The 20710-nt window shown below is 40.4% G+C and overlaps 1 protein-coding gene across 1 annotated transcript in view; it reads right to left on the bottom strand.

The window, feature by feature from the left end:
* Window positions 1-20710, bottom strand: part of igf2bp1 (insulin-like growth factor 2 mRNA binding protein 1) — a 55077-nt gene that overhangs the window by 10650 nt on the left and 23717 nt on the right. The window contains exons 3-5 of the mRNA XM_062438760.1: window positions 7243-7291; window positions 1314-1365; window positions 272-335 (exon numbers count right to left, since the gene is read on the bottom strand). Of these exons, the coding sequence (XP_062294744.1) occupies window positions 272-335; window positions 1314-1365; window positions 7243-7291 (165 nt within the window). The remainder of the gene's footprint in view (window positions 1-271; window positions 336-1313; window positions 1366-7242; window positions 7292-20710) is intronic.

The following is a 20710-nucleotide window of genomic DNA, read 5'->3' as shown; positions in this document are numbered from 1 at the left end:
GATCAATAAGTGTTATAAACATCTAGATTTCTATTATTTACCTTTAGTTATTTGAAAGAGTGAAATAAAGCAGTGATTGACAGTAACAGTCAGGCATGAATGCACAAATCTATCAGTAAAATATGAAAGAGGGAAGTCCATTTAAACTAACAGGCAGAATCAAAGGGGGAAAAAGTGACTTTTAGATAGAGGAGAGCAAGATGACTTCAAAGATGAAGTGAAAGAGACAAAGAGTGTTAACAAAATATTAAAAAGGGATGAAGAAACTTACTGCCTGGCGTGCTCTCTGGATGCATATGTAACATTAACCACTGCAGTCTCGCTTTCTGTGTTCACTGAGGAGAGAGAGAGAAAGAAAGACTGTTAAATACAGCACACACAGGTTTATTCATGTGTCAGTAAACATTTCAATGGGTCTGCAGTGTAAACAGTTATGGCTGCTCAAGTACTCAATAAGAACTTTATGAAAGCTGCTGTAACTGCTGCTGACAAGCAGGTGCAACACTCACAAACAGACTAAATAGTACAGATGCTGCATTAGTGTGTCTGCTAAACACCTTCTTCCTCTGAGGTGAGTTTGACATGTGCTATTTAAGATTAACTACACTGAATGGGGCAGATATATTTATCTGTAAGAATTCTTGCATGATTTTTGTGTATATTAAAGTCTGAGAAATACTAACTTTGAGAATGAACACAGCATTTATCACCCTGCTACCACTTGGAGCCAGCAAAGCACCAAATTTAGCTTTAACAATGCAGGCCAGAACCAGCCCGCCAATGGGGTCTAATCCGGCCCACTAGATAGGTTTGCATGGAAAAAGTATGAAAATTGAAAAAAAAAAAAATGAGTGCCAATTTTTCTGCTGATTCAGATGGGTTTTTTTCCACCTTGACCAGAAAACAATTTTCTGAAAAAACAATGAATATGAATGTGGTCATATTCAAACCATTTATATATTGAAGTTTGTGCAAAATGTTGTCAATTGTGCTAAATAATCCGGGAAAAAATGAGCGATAATATTGTTGAAATGCACTCATTCTTGAAGACATCTTCAGACTGTTCATCTGTTTTGTAAATAGATAGTGAAGTTAGAATATATATGTTACATATTATTTGTATGTTATTATACAACGGTTTTACTGGTCTGGCACACTTGAGATAAAATTGTGCTGTATGTGGCACCTTTAACTAAAATGAGTTTAACACCCCTGATTTAGAGCTCTTAACTTGCTTCTATTTCCCTTCTCATGTTAGTGTAGTGTCACTGGTGTCACTGGTGTTCAGTGAGGTTAAAGCTCAGAGGTCTTACCTTGTTCACAGTTCTCTACGGTTCCACACTGGGCCAACAGACCATCCAGCACCTGATACACAGAGAGAAAGAGAGAGCAGAAAGAGAGGAAGCCAAAAGAAAGGAGAGAACACTGTCAGTCCATGAGGGAAACACAAAGGAAATTTAGAATACACTTCGGTTATTCACAAAAAAGAAACGCAAAGAAACAGTTAACTGATGATGACTAAACAGTGCGGGGAAATTGATTTGACAAAGAACTGAAAAAAGCAGTGATGATGATTAGAGTCCGACTGATATAACGATCAGCTGACATTAACGGTCGATATCGGCCTGTCACAGATCTATCAGTATCAGCGAATATGTTGTCCGCTATGTACTGGTATATTTTTATTTTTTAACTTCATGTAGGCAGCATTTTTGTTTGTGTGTTTGATCCTTTTTCTTAACTCCAGATATATACTTATATTTAAGTTAATATATACGTACAGATGTTTTTTTTATTTATAGTTATTTATAATTGTTAAAGTACTCAGATAATAGTTTAAAAGACTACATTTTGATTGGAAGACAACACGTTTGAGACATTTCTCTTCTAGAAATTTGCCTCTATAATACAATCTAGCAGCTAAAGCTTGTGTTGTTACCTGTTGTAAAATGTTGTATTTAATGGTACATTTAACATCTTACACACTTTTTTATTTGATTCTTGATCATATTGCTCTACGTAACCTATCTAATGTGTCTAGGAGGAGTGTCAGCACCTCTCTCTTGAACTGATTATTCATTCTGTGACCTTTGACCCTGAACGCCACATGTTGATAAAAGGTTTAGAAGCATTTTAATGACACATTTCATTCCGTTTTTGCGGAGAGACGTCGCCCCCGTGTGGACACAGATGGCAGGATTAAACCAGCGGAGAGACGGAGAAAGAGAGGGAGAGAAATCTGGCACATAATCAAATGACACACACACACACACACACACACACACTTACACATAGAGCCACTCCCACAGGCACTTGCTTGCCAGGGGAGGCAGGCCGAGCGCCACACCCTCACAGAAACAATAACGGTACATTTTCACACACAAACACACACACACACACACAGAGCGCACACATGGATCCTATTGATCTTCCTGCATTCCCATCTCCTGCTTTCAGCCTCGTTTGATGAATCAACAGATTAAAGAGAAGCGAATAGATTCAGCAGGAGGAGGTGGTGGAAAGAGAAAAAACACAGAGACGGACAGATTTAAACATTTGCTGCTTTGGGTGTCTTGTGATCTTACACTGTTAGAACAAGCTACATTTTTGGACCTTTTTTATCATATTTAAATACTTATTGTTTCACAGTTTAGAATTGATATATTTAGAAAAAGTCAGGCCTATGTTTGACCCTCCAGCTCTGTAGAAAAAACCATGTACAGTATATTGTATAACATTCCTATAATATTACTGTCATGAAGCCTCACGCTCTATCTGGACCAACTGGGACTTTATTTCATTTTTGTTGTTAAAAATAACCTTTTTTAAATTAAATGTACTTCACTGAAAATCTGGTTTTAAACTTGATTATCGATAGTCATACAAATACTTTAGCTTCACACACCACAAAACACCACAGAGAATAACCTGTTATACACTACATATATAAAGATTTTAAAAGTTTAAAATATGATATAATGTATAGAAAAAAGTTGATGTCTTACTGCTTCAAATTGGCTGATCGGTATTGATTTATAGGACACCGGACGTTCAGTTAAGATTATTTTGTGACAAGTTTTCTTACATCGTTAAATGTTTATTCTCATCATTAATTACAGGAAGAAAACAGCTGAAACCATTTACAGTCAATTTCTATAATATTCCTGTAATGTTCCAGTAGTTTTACTGTACCTTTCTGTGTCTGTCACATAACCTCACAATCTATCTGGACCAACTGGGAATTCATTTCATTTTTGTGGTTAAAAATACTTTTTAAACTGAATTGACTTCAAAACACTGAACATCTGGTTTGAAATGTGATTTGCTGAGTCATAAAAATACTGTAGCTTCACACACTACATAACACCACAGAGAATAATATTTTATACAGTATGTATTAAGATAAAAAAAAAAACGTAAAAATATGATTAAATGTATAAAGAACAAAGCTCGTCTTACTGATCTGTAGTTTATGGGACGCTGGACCTTAAATTAAGATTATTTTGTGACCAAATGTTTTCTTATGTTCTTTTCATCAATAAATACAACAAGAAAAAACAGCTGAAACCATAAACAGTCAATTGTAGAATATTCCTGTTAATGTTCCAGTAGTTTTCTGTGTCTCACTTTATCTGGATCAACTAGGAATTTTACATTTTTATTGTTAAGAAATACATTTTTAAACTGAATTTAAACTTCATCAACTCACTGAAAATCTAGTTTGAAACTTGTTCACTGCTAGTCATAAAATACTGCAGCTTCATATGCCACAAAACACCACTTTATACAGTAAATATTAAGATTAAATCAATCAAAATACATTATATAATGTATATAGAAAAAAGATCATGTCTTATTGCTTCAATTTGGATTATTGGTAGTTCATTGGAGGTTAAGGTTATTTTGTAACAATATGTTTCCTGATGTTAAAGGTTTGTTTTAACTAGTAAATACAGCAAGAAAACTGCTGTAACAAAAACACAAAAATTCAGATTTTTCATTATTCATGTTAATAAGATTTATCAAAGCTGAAGTGTGTTCTTGACCTCGGGAACAGCAGCAGGTAAAACAAGCAGAGACTCCTTAAAGTCCAAGCTCCATGTACTGAGAAACATCTTGTGATGCTGGTGAACGCTCCCCTCATGAACTCTGAAGCTCAGTATCTCTTTATGTTTGAATATTTTATCATCCTGTACTCTGCAGCACTTCACACTGAACCGAACGTGCATGTAATCCTGCCTGCAGCTTAGACTGTTGTGTTGTTACCGTGGTTAATGTGTACACATGTTGACAATCACACGGAGGCCCAATCGGGTTCCTGCGGTTGTTAAACGTTACAGTAGCTGGTGCTTGACATTCAGCGACGTAACTGCAACAATCAGCACGATCGATAGGTTAGGGCTTACGGCGGTCGGCCCCCGTGCGTTGATCAATACGTGACTATTAGTTAATGTTGGATTCTAATCGCCAGGCGCTCGTTAAGAATTATCTTGAAGCTGCGAGGCGACAAAAGCTGCGAGTGACTGCTGGATTTTTGTGGTTCTCGGGCCCTCTTGATTCAGTCAGCAAATACGACCGATAAACACCCCCAAACACACACACACACACACACACAAACACAAACACATGCCTCAAGTGGTGCAAATATTTGCAGTGAGGTCAGTCTGGATGGCATTATCCAAAACCTCACAGTGTGGAGGAGTGGAGGAGTCTTTACTTCACGCTGTCAGTCGGCTTTTATTAGCTCCACTCTGCCTCCCTCCTTCTTTCTTTTCCCTCTGCTTCACAATCACAAGATTTGACTGTGACTTTAATGTGACAAACAGTCAGGCTTCACTTCATCAGCTGCACAGAGCCGTTTTTTGTTGTGGACTGTTCTGAAGTTGAGGACTAATTGAGACTCTGAACCAAAAAAACAGTTGCAGATCCGATATGCTCAGGTCTGCTCACTGCAGCGGAAAACTTCTGACTTCTGGTGATGAATCCTTAATCACCAATTTATGAATTTACCATTCATAAACATTAAGAGGCAATTTTAACTGTGAATGGGTCAGTGATAAATAAGGGTTGGCAAGATGGACAATTCAAAAATATGTTAAAAAATAGTTTTAAAAGCAGCATCAGGTTTGTTAACATGTATATTTAGTATTTTTATTGTTTTTCTGTCATTTGAAATGACATTTGCACCATTTTTTTACCAAAAGTAAGAAAATGTCAAATGGTGTAATCACAAAATAATGATCAAAATTCAATATTTTATCACCTACAGTGTATATAAGTGAACTTATACTAATAATTACTTCTTTTAAAAAACATAAATGTTTCCTGATCTCCATGGTAACCCAGAGTAAATGTAATATTTAGAACAATTTTATTCCATTACCTTTATTTAATATAAAAAGTTATAATGTAAGATCATGCCAAACTAGTTTATATGGTGTTTTATTGAGAATTTACTGTTTTTAAGCAAGTTGAATTATTATGGTACTTTTTTATGGTTACACCACTTAGACATTTTTGCCATAATCCTCTAATATATTCTCTCAAAATGGATTAAAAGCAGAAATTTGATGCTAAGTCTACAAAAAAAGAATGTGTGCAAGTTATTCATGTGTTCATTTTCACATTTTAACCCCTTAAATTTGACTAAACCACATGGACACATAAAAAAACAATCGAACCACAGAACAAAATCACCTTAAGGTTGGGCTTCATTCCACACATATGTAGGCTACATACTAATACATTAATGCTGCATATGGTCAAAATAGACACCATAGGTCCAAACAGCACATAAAGAATGGAAGTCTTACTGTAGAGAATAACAGGTGTCCATGTCCTCATCCCTTTATCAGCCCAATATCTATATTTGGTAACGCCAGTAAACATCCAAAATAGCCTCCTCATGCCTCTCTGTGAGGTTTTAGAACCATGTGGAGTTTTTATATATAGACTTTTTTTACAACTGTGTAGCACTTTGAATACATTAACCTGTATGAAAGGTTCTGTGTTTTGCACCCCTTTTAATATAGTTATGATCCTTGTCTTTTTGTTGTGTATTTAACATTAATGTGGCCTAAAGCTTGATTCAGGTGTGACAGGACATTAACAGAAAGACATGATGCTCATGTGATATTTGGGAGGAGACGACAGCAAGAAAAGAGACTTTTTTTTGTTTGTTTGTTCACATCACTGATGGATTCGAAATGAATTTTGCTGTTGAAGCTTTAATTAATGACCGCTGTGGACCGAGTGACACTCTGTTATTTCTCACAGTGAATTCACTGACACCTTTTCACATCAGTTTCATCATTTTATGTTATTAGGAAGCAAATTCTGCTGCCGGCTTTATAACATTTGACATGAACGAGCACTGAATGATGGGATGTTGACGTGTGTGTGTGTGTGTGTGTGTGAAACATTTCGCTACATATTCAAAAAATAAATGTTATAGCCTGATCTGATTGGAGAAGATTGAACTCCTCAATGCATTAAAGTTTTCCGCAATAAGATAGGATGAGATATTAAATTGATTATAGTGATGTTAGAAGGTGAAGACACTAATGTATGTATTTCTTGTATGAATTTAACTGCTTTCAATTCACAGGTATTATCTAATGAAAGTCACTGAAGGTTTCAAGATTACTACTGTGGTTTTTTCTTTTCTTTTTTTTTTGTAAGATTTATTTTTTGGGCTTTTTATATAGTGACTGGCATAGAGGCCGACAGGAAAGAGGGAGAAAGAGAGAGGGGAATGACCTGCAGCATAAGTCCCTGGCCGGATTCAAACCAGGGACGCTGCAATTACGTGGCATGCGCTCTTACTACTCCACCACAAGTGCACTCCACTAATGTGGCTTTTATAAAAAGTGATAAGAGGGCTTATTGAGAGGCTGATGAATGCATGTCTGAAATGGGAAACACAAGCCTGGACCCAAGTGATCTAATGATAACAATGGAATTGAGCATTTTAGATTGTTTTATATATGATTTTCTTAAGCCGAACTCCCCAAAACACCACTTAGAGACTCTGAAAGGACTCTAACGACATTACGGGTCATTAGAGCAGCAGTGAAATGTCATATTTGAGCAAATACTGTTTTTTAGAGCCTAGACAGACGAAGCCCACATATGAAAGACAACTGATTTAAAATAGGGAGTGAAGATTTTGTGGTCGGCAGGAATGTGACATGCTTGTAAATGATACCGGCAACAAAAATAAAAGAGGAAATAGGAACTCACCTCCCACTGCAGGTGAGGTGGAATGTTTCTGATCTGCAGCTTCCTGGTCCTGCGGAGAGAAAAAGAAGGAGAGGATGTTAGGAAGTCAGGGAGAAAAAGAAATCTCCAAACAGAAAGACAAGTGTCTCAGCAGCCAAATACTCTCTGTGCATGTGTGTGTGTGTGTGTGTTTGTGTGTGTTTTGGAAGTGGACACTGCTGACAGGTGTAACACTTCCCCGGATGAGAGGGAGTGAAAGGCAGACGAGGCCTCTGAATGAAGTCAGAACGTGTCCTGAGAGACAAACAAGTGCAGAGAGGAAGAGTCTGTTTGAAGTCACCTCCTTTAGTACGAACACTAAATCTATACGGTGTACTAACGCTACATCCATCACCTCTGCTGGATGTCCAACATGTTTTTTGTGTTTTGACCTCAGTAAAAGTGCTCAATGAAAACGTTGCTTTTATTTTGGGTGCAACATTTCTTTATCCACCTTTAGAAAAAGGTTAAAACTCCAACAGGCGTCTTTCTAGGGTTGCTAACACTAACCCCATCTCAGCACCTTCCAACTGACAGGACACCCAGGTTCTACTGGACCAGGGTCATTGTTACAGTCTGAAAGGGGTTAGAAATCTCTGATGAAGTCTTAACCATCTACCAAACTTCAGCCTAAACCAATCGATCACACATCATGGAAACCTCTCAGACGTTACAATTATATCCATCAAGTATCTCACAAATCCCAAACTGTACAGGACCACATCTACATGATCTATCTGTGCAGTGTGTGTGTGTGTGAATGAACTCAAATGTGTACTTCGTCTCAAGGAATGAATCATGTATTTTTGAATCAAATTGAACTGTCACAGGTCACATGATGCAGTGCAGACAGTATTTGTTGGACTTTAAGTCTTTTCAACTGTATAGACATTCTATTTTGGCATGTCTGAACACACAGAGTCCTCATCAAAAGAAGACAACTTGGGCAACAAGAGATCTTATATATACACATCGACAAGTCATTAACAATGGTATCCATGGTAGTTTTAAATGAGCACAACACTTCGGTTGTCAGGGTTTCCAGCTAAGAAACATTCATATTTCACCATAAGTTGTCAAAGGTCAGGGCCAGCCAGGCTTTGGGAATCCATTCAGGAAGAGCCAACACTGTTGGCTTGTTCACCTACATTGATGACTCAATTTTCGCTCAAGATTTCGCTAGATGAAACTCAACTTTAGGCTTTTGAAACAAACCTTGTTGTGCAAATTTAACCAATCACAGATGGAGATGTGTATGAGTCTGGTAGGCACTTTGCATCTTTGTCATGGAGATAGTCTTGTATCATCTCGACACATTGCCCATAAGGTCCTGATATCCCTGCACCATCTGTACCACTATCTCTGAGCAGAGAAACTGCTAGAAACATTTGGTTCTAGTCTGTTGTAAAGATTCTGAGTCTGACTATCAAACCATCTCTGTAGGTGGGGGTGGAGAGGATGGAAGGGGTGTCTACTTCCCCAATGCGCCACATCTGACATGACAGTCCAGCTGCTGTAGACTACTATTAGAAGCCTTGAGCTCCAGTTGCTGGAGAAAACCACCAAATCAACAGCAAAGCAGTGGGACGGCGTCCTGTTCAACCGCCCACACACGGTGGGGGAAGGGTGGAGTGCTGAATAAAAAGGGTGGCAGTCGCATGTGTGTGTGCAACTGCATCTTAATCCTGTATTTCTGCCAGTAAACATGTTTGTGTATGGTTGTGAGCAGGTGTGTTCCGTGCACTTGCTGTTATCACTAGAATCTTTTCTTTTGTGTATGTTTTTTCCGGGCTGTTTCTCATCTTTAACCGCTTCTCTGCTGCACATGGCTGACCCTCCTCCCCCCCTTCCGCTTTCAATACATTAGTAATGCAAAGCCTCCTTCGTTTTCTTGCAATCTTCTCGGGGTTCAGTTCTCGCGTTTTCCTTGAGAATTCTGGGACTGTTCCATTGCGAGAAAAGAGGTGCGAAAGGGTTTTAGGTTAGGGAGTTATTGTTTCTATAGCATTTTTTATTAAATCACTCTCCATTTGATAAGGTGAAAATGAAAGTACATATGGATTGTATAGCATTGATTTAAGTTGTTTAATTTTGGGAGCTCAAAGCTACATCGTCTTACTGAAGGAAACCAAATCAATTTTCTTTTTCTTTGTGCCGTGGCTCAGGTCCCACCATTTGCCTGTGGAAGACCTGTAGTTGGTCGAAATGTCACAAAAGTAAAGGAAGTTCTGATTCAGTGTGTGAGTACCCCTGGTGTCTAGTTCATGTCCCACCATGATATCAAACACCAGGAAGGTGCGTTCTGGTGCTAAATCAGTGTTTGGAACACAGCTGTTTCTAATTGATACTCAAGAATCTGACACTGTAAAGGTTCTTGATATCCATCCCTACACAGGATTATTTCCATCTGTTGCTTTGTGACACACCTTCAGGCCTCCTCACTGAAGCTGCTTGTATTGAGGACCTGTAACCTATTCTGCTGTGGACCTCGTTGGCAATCATTATGGTGACCCCATCTTTACCGCTCCTTATCTAACCCTGCACACCACCCAACTGAGCATCAAAGACCTAAACCCCAACAACAACCAACCCCCCACCATCTCTACCTCCCACACTAAGCTCCACCCAAATCCCCAGGAGGCTCTAGCACAGATGAATAGTCTTTTGTGCAACCAAAATACCTGACATCCCCCAACCCCCCCCCAAAAAATGATAAAGCCCTTTGATCCACGATCAATGCTCGGACCGTCAGCTATATCACCAATTCCACCCCCCAACCTTCCAAACACATAGAACAACTGACCCCTTCACTACACCAACACATGCGCAACTACCATCATACACACCAAAACCTTCATGATGCCCCACCCCCACCCCACACATGCAAAGTTCCATCTTATCAACACATCAACTACCCAATTATCCTCTCCAGCGCCATTCCATACCATCACTCCAGTTCGATCCCCCCCCCCACCCAACCACACACAGATATCCCCACCCCCATCAAGCCACCATCAGTGAACTTATTTGACCCCTACTGTCGCCGCCTGCACCGTTGGCTGAAACCATGGTAACAGGTCAGGAATGGGCGGGCAAGGAAGATGGATGGGCAGGCGGACAAACAACAAAACAAAATGCTTTACATTTGCTTACCAGTTCTTTCACTCATCTATTGTCTTTTCAAAAAATATGCATATACCTTCTATTTACATGGGGGTGGGGGGGTCTGACCCAATTGTTCTCACATCCTCTGTCAACCTGAGGTCTTCACTAAATAAACACTGATTCTAAATGTTTACATTAATGTACTTATCATTCGTATTGGGTGCATCGATACCTCCTTGAAGCAGGAACTTTTAATTAAAATGAAATAACTTGTTTTCTTATTGTTGATTGTACAAAATAACAACTTAAGTCTATAGAATTATAAATGAATAATATAACGGTCAAATGTCCCGAGCTAAACAAAAAAGAAACCTGGTCTCAAATCCTCGTCCCTGACTCATTGTTGATACGCAGTGACGGAAACACACTGCCAATGAAGCCTGAAAATGTCTGAGGTCCAATGTAAAAACTGGAGTTGTTGAGGTTCCCTCAGCTGTGAAGGCATTAAATCAATGCTCAGGTCCAGCCTCCAGCAGAACAAAGGAGCACAGAGAAAGAGGAGGAGAAGGAAGAAAAGAAGCAAGAGAATGGAAAGAGTGTGGTCCTCGAGAAGGAGGAGGAGGGTAGAGGAGGAAAGGCTTTGCCTCTAGGAGGGTCAAAGGCCGAGGGTCAGAGCTCTTAAGACCAGACAGAGGGGGCCCTGGGCCCTGGGACCTGGGTTTGTGCCCCACACTTTCATATCCAGATAAAAAGCAACGTGACCCTAAATGACTATCAGGGAGAGGAGAACACACTGAAAAGAGGAAACCAGGGATGAGATAGGAAGAAGACAAATAAGAAGGCATAAGAAGAAAATAGAGGAATGACTAAATGATGTGGAACCATACCCCTGTACAGTCAGAACTTTGACCTAGAGAAAAATGTGGCTAAATATTGAGTGTGATGATTATCTAAATTAATTAGGGTTACTTTTCATAAAGCGCTGGAAAAAACTGAAGCCTTTGTTAGAAATTCAATCTCTATGCAAAACATGTAGGCTAAATATGTCAAATGATCTTTTAAAAAGGATATCAATATCAGCATCTATCCTACTACCCCTAACTCTAATCATGTTGGGGGTTTGTCCAATACCTTTTCAAAAAAGACAATCTCCTACCTAATGATCTGCAGGGTGATACGCACTCATTACAACTGTGACATCAAGATATGGAACTAATTGCTAATCACACTTCCACGCAAGGTGCCACTGCAAGACTAATTGCGCCAGATTGTTGTCCGGTGTCAACCAATCAACAAGACCCTTCTACTTCCCCAATATTAACATTGTGACCCCATTTGATTAGTTGGGGACTGCTCTCAGGTATATTAACAGGGCACTCACGCTACAGGTGATGATGAGTGTTAACACATGCCTTGTTCAGTTAGTAAAGTCTTAAGGCGTCAGTATAAAAGTATTAGGATTCAACAGAAGTTATAGACAACTTAAAGGTCTTACATTGCTCAAGATGCATATTCTTCTGTTGTAATAACTGATGCCATGAATGGACCTCTGGTGACTTATTGATCATGTTGCCCACAGTGAATGCATAGTACAGCAGTGGCAGCAGCTCACTGTGGTTTACTGCCTTTCCTATAAACATCTACATCCATCCACTTGGTGTTGTGTAGCTTAATGAGTACAACGCTAACATGAACGTTTCTGGGAAACTGTGTGTGTGTGTGTGTGTGTGTGTGTGTGTGTGTGTGTGTGTGTTACAGTACGGTTAGCAGTAGTGCTTCTTTTAAGCTGATTAAATCTGAGAGAGTCAGACAGAGACAGATTATGAGCTGAAAAGTCAATGAAAACTGTTCCCAGCAGTCTAGTAGAGCAGTACACACATTCATATAATAACACCCGCATCAATGTGGGCATGATGCCATTCACAGCCACACAGCCATCCAAACTTTTAGATCAAATAAGATTATGAAAATGGGACATAATGTGTGTGTGTGTGTGTGTGTGTGTGAGTGTGTGTGTGTGTCTTGGCAGTTTTACTGTTCCCAGTGGGAGCTTAAATGCCAAAAAAAAAGCAAGTTTGACAGGTTTGACTGACATCTTTACCAGCCGAGCATATGCAACCCAGATGGAAGGTGTTGACTAATATCTTCGTGTTTAATCAGGTAAATATGAATTAATATCGATGAGACAGATCTTTGGAAAGTCCTTAGCGTGCAAGGAAAAGAAAACTATTACAATGTAGCGTCTTTATTTTCCCATTGAGAACGACTTCATGTTGCATCAAAGCAAACCACAGTCAGTTAACTTACAGTCTTCAGGTAACTGGCTTCATATTCATGTCAAGAAGATGCAGCTGGACCGGCCTGACTCTTTGACACCAGACAAACACTCAAACGGTAAAAAGGAAAACAAAGTGCGTACGAACTGTTCCGGCCGACTGCTACACGAGCGCTCGTCGATACATCGCAAATCCTTTTATCCACAGTTTCGCCGCATCGGGGCATTAGCGGCCGTCTGCGAGGGGTCTCGAGTGACCTCGACCGACAGACAACACGATAAAAACCGCGGCGTCTCAGGACCAGACTAAACAAATCAGCATAACAGACTCGATAAACAGACAGAGAGCGTGCCACGTGGTTCGAGCTCAGCCAGAGGCAACCTTCTGTTTTCCTGTCAGTCACAGTTTAAAGATGAGGAGTGTTTATCTTCCATGCATGACATAATCACAGTCTGGCTCTAGAGGTAGATGCTTCTACCAATACCTATCAAAACTCATTTCATCACACTTGGAGGTGCTCAGTGTTGAATGAGACTACTTGCATTACACAATGTGGTTCGTAGGACGACTCCAATCGCAACAAAACCTTGCCAACACAACTCCATCAATGTTTTGAGGTCCGTAATCGAGATAAGGTATCAAACAAGTGTTTTCTATAGAAGGTCTAAGCACAAATACATATGTAGTTTTTCTTTTCTCAGCTATAGTTTCCATACAGGCAATCACACGTGAGCAAACAGAGGACCACAGACTCCTTAATGGCTATTAAATATTAGAATCAGAGTGTTCGGCGTATCTGTGAAAGCATCTTTGACACCGAATCAAGCCGAGCTGATTGTATTAAACCATCATTGTTACTAACAGTCAGCTTTCAGCACAGAGAGCTCCCTTTACTTGTGACTGAAAGCTCTGAAGTCAGCCCAGTTGTGATATATTGTGCTGAATGAGTGTATCATGTAATAACTGGCACAAATAGGTGGCTGATTAGCTATTAACTAAATAAGAGTCAATGACCATTTTTGGTTTCTATGTGGTTTAGTCAAATTTAAAAGGGGTTCAAATATGAAAATAAACATATTAATAACTTGCACACATTATTTTTTTGTGAACCCAGCATCAAATTTCTGCTTTTAATCCATTTTGAGAGAATATATTAGAGGATTATGGAAGAAATGTCTAAGTGGTGTAACCATAAAAACTTTGTCAACTAGTTTGGCATGATCTTGGCACATCTTCAAATAAATAAAAATGCCACAGACAGAAAATTCCACCTTAAATGAGATTTGTACAGCTCTCTTCTGTAATTCTAGTTTAGTGAAGCACATGAAGCACATTTAGAGAGCGTGGTGTCCGGTGTAGCCATTACCTGCGACACAGCTTGCACTCAAATGCAGCACGAACCTGCAGAAGAAGTGCAGGGATGGGTGTGTGTGTGTGTGTGTGTGTGTGTGGGGGGGGAGGGTTAATATTTTATAAGCGCTATCAAGCCAGCATAAAATCACAGATGAATTTTTCATTGCTAATGGTGAGGAACAGAAGTGGGTAGAAGCAACCGAAACACCATCATCTGACCAACGTTCCACGCTATACCCCATCTACCTGTCCTTCCTTCCTGACTCCGCCTGCCCCGACACTCCCAGCAACACCCCCCCCCCCCCCCCCCCCCCCGCTCAGCCCCCCCTCCCCAACCGTCATCACTGTGCTGTGGTGTCCGAACTGCTGAGGTGGATGTTTCAAAGCAGGATCGGATAAATGAGGTAAATTAGATGATGCACGAATGGATATTGGTGCAGGGAGGAGGGGGGGGGGGGGGTGAGAGAGAGTTAAGATCAGGTGAAGAAAGGGTCAAGATTTAAGATGTAAAAGCTTGTTTTAAAAGTGTTATTTTAGTCACTTTTCATCCACCTTTGTATAAAACAATGTGGATTCAATGACTTATTTTCTTTATAAAGAAGCAATAATGCACCAAAATGAACCAGGAGGTACAGGAGGGTTGTTAGAAGTCTTTTATAGGTGATCTTATTGCGCCCCCTGCTGAATACTCACAACAGTTAAGGAAACATCCACCAAATTCATCTATATCTTTTTTTTTTTTAATGTGAATTGAAAGTGTGTACAATAAATTCATCGCTGCACTGCCTCGAATCTTTTCCCTTCCTGTCCAAAGCGTGCCCAGTAGTCTCCTATCTATCGTCTGTCCTCCCTTCTACCTCTTTCTATCTCTTACACACTTCCACCCCTCCTTCCCTCCACTCCCTCTTCTCCTGGAGTTTTTTTTTTTTTTTTTTCCTCCACAGTGAATGTAACACTGTATGAGAGCTTTAAATAGACAGCAGGGGCAAGGAGGAGGACGGAAAGTGGAAAACGAGTAGGAGGGGATGGTGGCGGGGTCGGAGGGAGGAGGTAGAGAAGAGACAGAGAGCAGCAAAAAAAAAAAGAAAAGTAGTGAGAGAGAGAGAGAGAGAGAGAGAGAGATAGAGGGAAGAAACGCTCGGAGGAGAGATTTCATACCGGCCAACCTTGAGCGGAGTGGCTCAGTCGGTGGATGTGTGACTGTAGTAAATATGTGGAAATTCAAGTGTGAAAGAAAGAAAGAAAGAAAGAGTGATGGAAAAGAGCAAGTGTGTTGTGTATGTATATATATATATATATATATCTCACACGGGGCAGAGAGCTGGTGCGCTGCGTTCTATGGTGTTCTGACAGCTGATGTCACAGCCGTTAGATGTCAAAGTAAAAAAGAAGTCACTTCTTCATCTCACACCAGAGATGGCACAGCTGGCTTTGTTGACCACCTCTGCCATCTGGTGATTTGTTCATGTCTCTTAGTGTGATTTTAATTGAAGGAAATAGTTTCTTATTAAGAATAAGAATAAGAAAAGGAATAAATTTATTTTTAAACATCATGTGAGTCAGTTTGGACACACTCAACCTTTCATTTTTGGGATATTGCTTTTGCTTTGCACCAGCATTCACAGCTCAATACCGTGCCACCTGGGAGCTGCCCCGTGCCACCTCAGCCAATCAGAGCTCTGCTAAATGCCTTGCCCAAGGACAGTTTGACAGCTACAGGGAATAGCAGCATTACTAATTCAGCTGCTGCACCTGCATCCTCTCCTCTAAGCCACCACATACCGCATCACATATAAGGTGATCGTATTTAAGGTGACACATGTTCCTGCCTTTCAAATCACTAATATTGGGGAACAATACATAGAGAGAGGGACAGAAAGAGAGAGAGCGAGAGAGAGAGAGAGAGAGAGAGAGAGAGAGAGAGAGAGAGAGAGAGAGAGAGAGAGAGAGAGAGAGAGAGAGAGAGAGAGAGAGAGAGAGAGAGAGAGAGAGAGAGAGTGTGAGTTTCTCTGTCATAGCTGTCATCACTCCACGATTGGCCAAGATTTATAGGGGAAAGGTCATTTCGCTGGCTCTCGCTGCAATCCCATTGGCCCACTAAACTCTACTTAAGAGTGAATACTGTCCAATCAAAACTTACTGATGCCACCATGAGCTGACAGCTCATCTGCAAAGGCACTCAAGTATAAAATATTTATATATATATGTGTGTGTGTGTGTGTGTGTGTGTGTGTGTGTGTGTGTGTGTGTGTGTGTGTGTGTGTGTGTGTGTGTGTGTGTGTGTGTGTGTGTGTGTGTGTGTGTGTGTGTGTAAAAATCATGAATATGGCTGAATAGCTACTATCACTTACTTTATTGAATTATGTTGCCTTCATGATTCTGTTTTCTTATATATAGAAAAGGGGGAAAAGGAGGAATGAAACTGAAAAAAAAACATCTATCAATTGTTCCCTTGGAGACCTACATCTACAGTAAAAAGTATATACGTTATTTTCTGGTAATCATTTTCAATATCATTTTATAACATGCCATAATAATGATTCTTATTATTGATTATTGATGATCACATCAACACTAATTGCTGGACTTGAGGCTTCTCGGCAGAAATACTGCTGCCGTCTGTAATAAACGCACGTAATGATATAAAAGACTGCTGTTTATATGTTTGAGGATTTTTAAGCGTCACGTGGAAAATAATAGATTAGAAAATGCGCGCGCACGATTTGCGTCCCTCTGTCTCTCTCGCTGTGCCCTCTCAGTAGTGGAATATATGTGTTTAGTCTACTGCTGTACAAAAGACGGTGTGAGAGAAGTTACTATTTAACAAAAGGGTGGGCGACATGTTAGAGGGAGGGAGGCCTCGGTTGTGGAATTCATTTAGGGTAGGGGGGTGCAACAGTATGGGTCAAAGTTCAGGCTCTGTTCTCCACTCTGACCCCGCCTGCAGCTCCGTGCGGCAGGCCTCCATTTTGAGGAGGCGAGGGTCTCCATTTTGAGTAGGTGGAACTGATTCAGCCTCGGCAGTTATGTAATTGAAGCGACTCTTTTTTTTTTTTTTACAATTTGAACTGAATTCACCACGCGGGTAATAATGTGACGTTATCAACGCGAGAAGAGACGCTGGCGGGTATAAATTAAGAGAAAACCCAGATCTGTCCAATTGTGTCATTCAGGGCGCAGCTCATAGGCCTGTGTTGATATTGAACGTTAGGTGATATGGAGTTTACTTAATTACTGTTAACATAACGTATAAAATGATGGATAACTTACTTTACATTCTCCACCTACGGAGGCCCGTTAATTGAGAGGAGCAGTTAGTGAGGTGCTCACACCTTCAGCAGCTCTTCCCTGAGCTGTGTTGCACCTCCCCCTCCCCTCCCCTCCCCTCCCCTCCCCTCCCCTCCCCTCCCCTCCCCTCCCCTCACTGCTCGCCATTTTGTGGTGCCTATAGCCATTTCATGTTAAGGACTACTGCTGGGCGAGAGGGGGGGGGGAGCTGCAGGCCCGCAGGAAGGCAGTGTAATGAGTCTGTGGTTCACATTTACTAACGGAACATTTTAAAACTTGAATTTTATGTCTGCGTAGCCTTAGGACGCATACGCTTTACGTTTTTGACTGTTTTATTAAGGCGTGAATGAAAGGAGGAGACGTCGTTACGGAGCCAACGTTTACCCTGAAACAGGCCAAAGAGTCAAGTTCTGACATTACAGCCACCAGGGTGATATTTAAACACAACAATACAGTTTCATTACAGATTATATGTCACTGCTGTGAAAGTAGAAAGGACACGAGAGGAAGCAAACTGTAGAAGTGGATACACTAGCTCACTTACAACATTGTTGCATAAGGCGGTTAAGCAAACAATTAATGGCGGATAGGTGATATGTATTAAGTGGCGAAGCATTTGAATCAGCTCAGAGCAGGGCGGTAACCGTCTGAAGGTTACAAACTGCGTTTTCTTCTGTGATAGACTGATAAACCTCCGTGTGGTGTTTCAGTTCAAATTGTGACCGTGTTAACTGGTGACTTTATCACATTACAAAATACGTAACGAGAGGTGAATGAGTATTCTAAACAGAATTTAACTCGCATAAATGGTTAGCGTAATTTAGATATTGGACACAGATGAGCATGTATTTAAAAAGGATTAAACAACAATAAGGAGAACACCTACATCAAAGTCACCAGTTAACACGGTCACCAGTTACACCGAAACAGCGGCCGTGGCGAAGGTAGAGTTTAAAGTTAATAGAAGCAGCACACCCGAGCGATAAACAGCCTACTAGATGGTGGGTAGAAGAACATGTGGAAAACTGGGAGAAAAAAAAAACACACTTGATAATGCTCACATTAACATTTATTAGTATACCACCGAGTGACATGTTGCCAGTGTCGGTTGGAAGCTGTTCCCGCAAAGACAGATGTGCAAAAAAGCCACATTTTGTGCTTCAACAACACGCCATCTCTCTCTCACACACACCCCCAACCACCCCCTCCTCTCCCTCACACACACATACATACATACATAGGCTACATACATAAATAGCCCACATACATGTGAGAGCCAGTAAGCAGCCATCTTGACCAGGCAACGCCCATTTACTACAATGAGTGTGCAGTCACATGACGTGGGAGGCTTCACCAGAACGGAGCACATACAGCACATGAGAGGAGGGGGGCGACCAGCCCACATGCGCCATTACATGAACATGGGACCATGCAGGCTGCGTGTTGGGCTGTGGGTCCCCTAATAATAATGCCTTCATCCGAGCCATCTGTTTTACCTCACAGCTGCCACAATGACTGTTTGACAGAGAGAGAGAGAGATAGAAGTCACAGTTGTAGTGTAACGTTTTAATGTAAGAGAAAAAAGTAAGTTGTAACATTCACGCCGTTCAAGCTGTGACACACCTCCCTACGTGTGCGCGCACAGGCACGCGAGTCATATAGCTATATATATCATTAGGAGTCTCCAGGTGGAGCCTGAGATAAACGTCTCCACAGCAACTGTTAACAGTATCAAACACAGAGTCGGGCACAGTTTATGTTACAATTTACACAATATCCTTAATTAGGTGGACGCGCACACCTTCTCCCTCGTTTGCTGGCTCGTTCATTTTTGCGCGTGCACGCACCATCTGCCTGAGCGCTAGAGTAAGAGAAGCACGAGCGCGTCTCTCCATTCATAAAGTGCGTAAAAACTACTCGGGAGTTACTACAGCGGCGCGCGAGGGAAGGGAAGGGAGGGGCTGCGCGAGGAGAGACAGAGAGGGAGAGAGAGAGAGAAAAGAGGAAGGAGGGGGTTATACTATAGAATGTGCTCACGCCTGAAATACAACATGGGCGTTTGGTGGTAGTATATCAGCAGAGAAGAGAAGAAACATAAGATACGCTATTTTACTTAGAGAATACAAGTGTCGGGTTTCCCCTACGTTGCTTTTAACAACGGCGGCAAAACCAGCCCCGCTTTCTATATAGGCAGGTAAAGAAAGCTTGAGGAATGAATACGTCTAAACTAGGTTACTATATGACCACTCCTACTGCTTAACACTGAATTAAACCCGCAGCCTTTCTAGGACTACATTTGTTTCCAATTTGCAGGCTCGACCGACAAAAGATGTGATGTGGCAGAGGGGGGAAAAAAGTCAAAAGAGTGTCGGTTAAAAACAGATTAATAGGCTACGACTCAGTGCCACGTTCTCAAGTCAAATTTGACGGCTAATTACGCGTCTTTGTGTCTTATCCCCAGCTGTGATAAAGACAACATAAAGCCGAATTAACGTAAAGCAGGACGTTACTGCAATATGGCGGCTGAAGCAAACTGGGTTTAACTGATTAAGCAGAGCGTATTACATGTATATATATATATCTTAATATGAATAACAGTCAGTGTCATTTAATGAGAGGAATAGGTAGAGGGAGATTCTTTTGGTCTTAACATAAATCAAACGTCTTATTTAAAGCAACAAGGTGACAGTACATTTCTACACTCACACAATCCTCACCTAACTAAAATGTTAATATGGAAATGAAATGAGTCCATGTTTCCTACATGAGATACTGAACGTAGTTAACACGTTTCAGACAAAGGAAACTGCTTTATCTTTCAGAGAAGATATCAGAGTCCTGAGGCAATTATTAATGATTCTGATAAGCAAAAAGAATAAATAGTATTTTACTAATTATTCCAACCTTATAGTACTTTTGTCAGAGCTTTTATTAAAGTGGAAAAATAGTAGAAACTGGCACAGAGGAAGAGAACTAATGCTTAATCAAAAACCAAGAATGACAGAAAGATAAATGGATTCTTTAACAGTTAGAAAGCATTAAAAAAAACATATCAAACTATTTTTTAAACCTATCTTTCAAAGACTAAAAACTGAACTGCAAATTGACAGATTTACACATATTTGAATGCTCTTCACAGCTTTTTAGACTGCTTTAAATTGAAGTCTTTTCTCAATAAATCTTCATGGTTTGACTACACCATCATCACAACCCAGAATAATGAATACATGTTTAAATTATAATTATATTAAGTCTGAAAGGATGTGAGAATATGTCACATTTTCAAATATTGGTTGAAAATTAACTGTTCAAAAATGACAGATACGTTTGTGATCATTTATATTTTTAAACTAACACAAAAATGACATTTTAGTTCATTTGGCACATCTGTGAATTTCATTAAAAGTCATTAACACTCATAAATATTC

The sequence above is a fragment of the Scomber scombrus genome, chromosome 18 (genome assembly GCF_963691925.1).
Source record: "Scomber scombrus chromosome 18, fScoSco1.1, whole genome shotgun sequence".
In the NCBI taxonomy this organism is placed as follows: domain Eukaryota; kingdom Metazoa; phylum Chordata; class Actinopteri; order Scombriformes; family Scombridae; genus Scomber; species Scomber scombrus.
The sequence above is the reverse complement of the archived record's forward strand: the minus strand, read 5'-3'. Positions and strand labels throughout refer to the sequence as shown.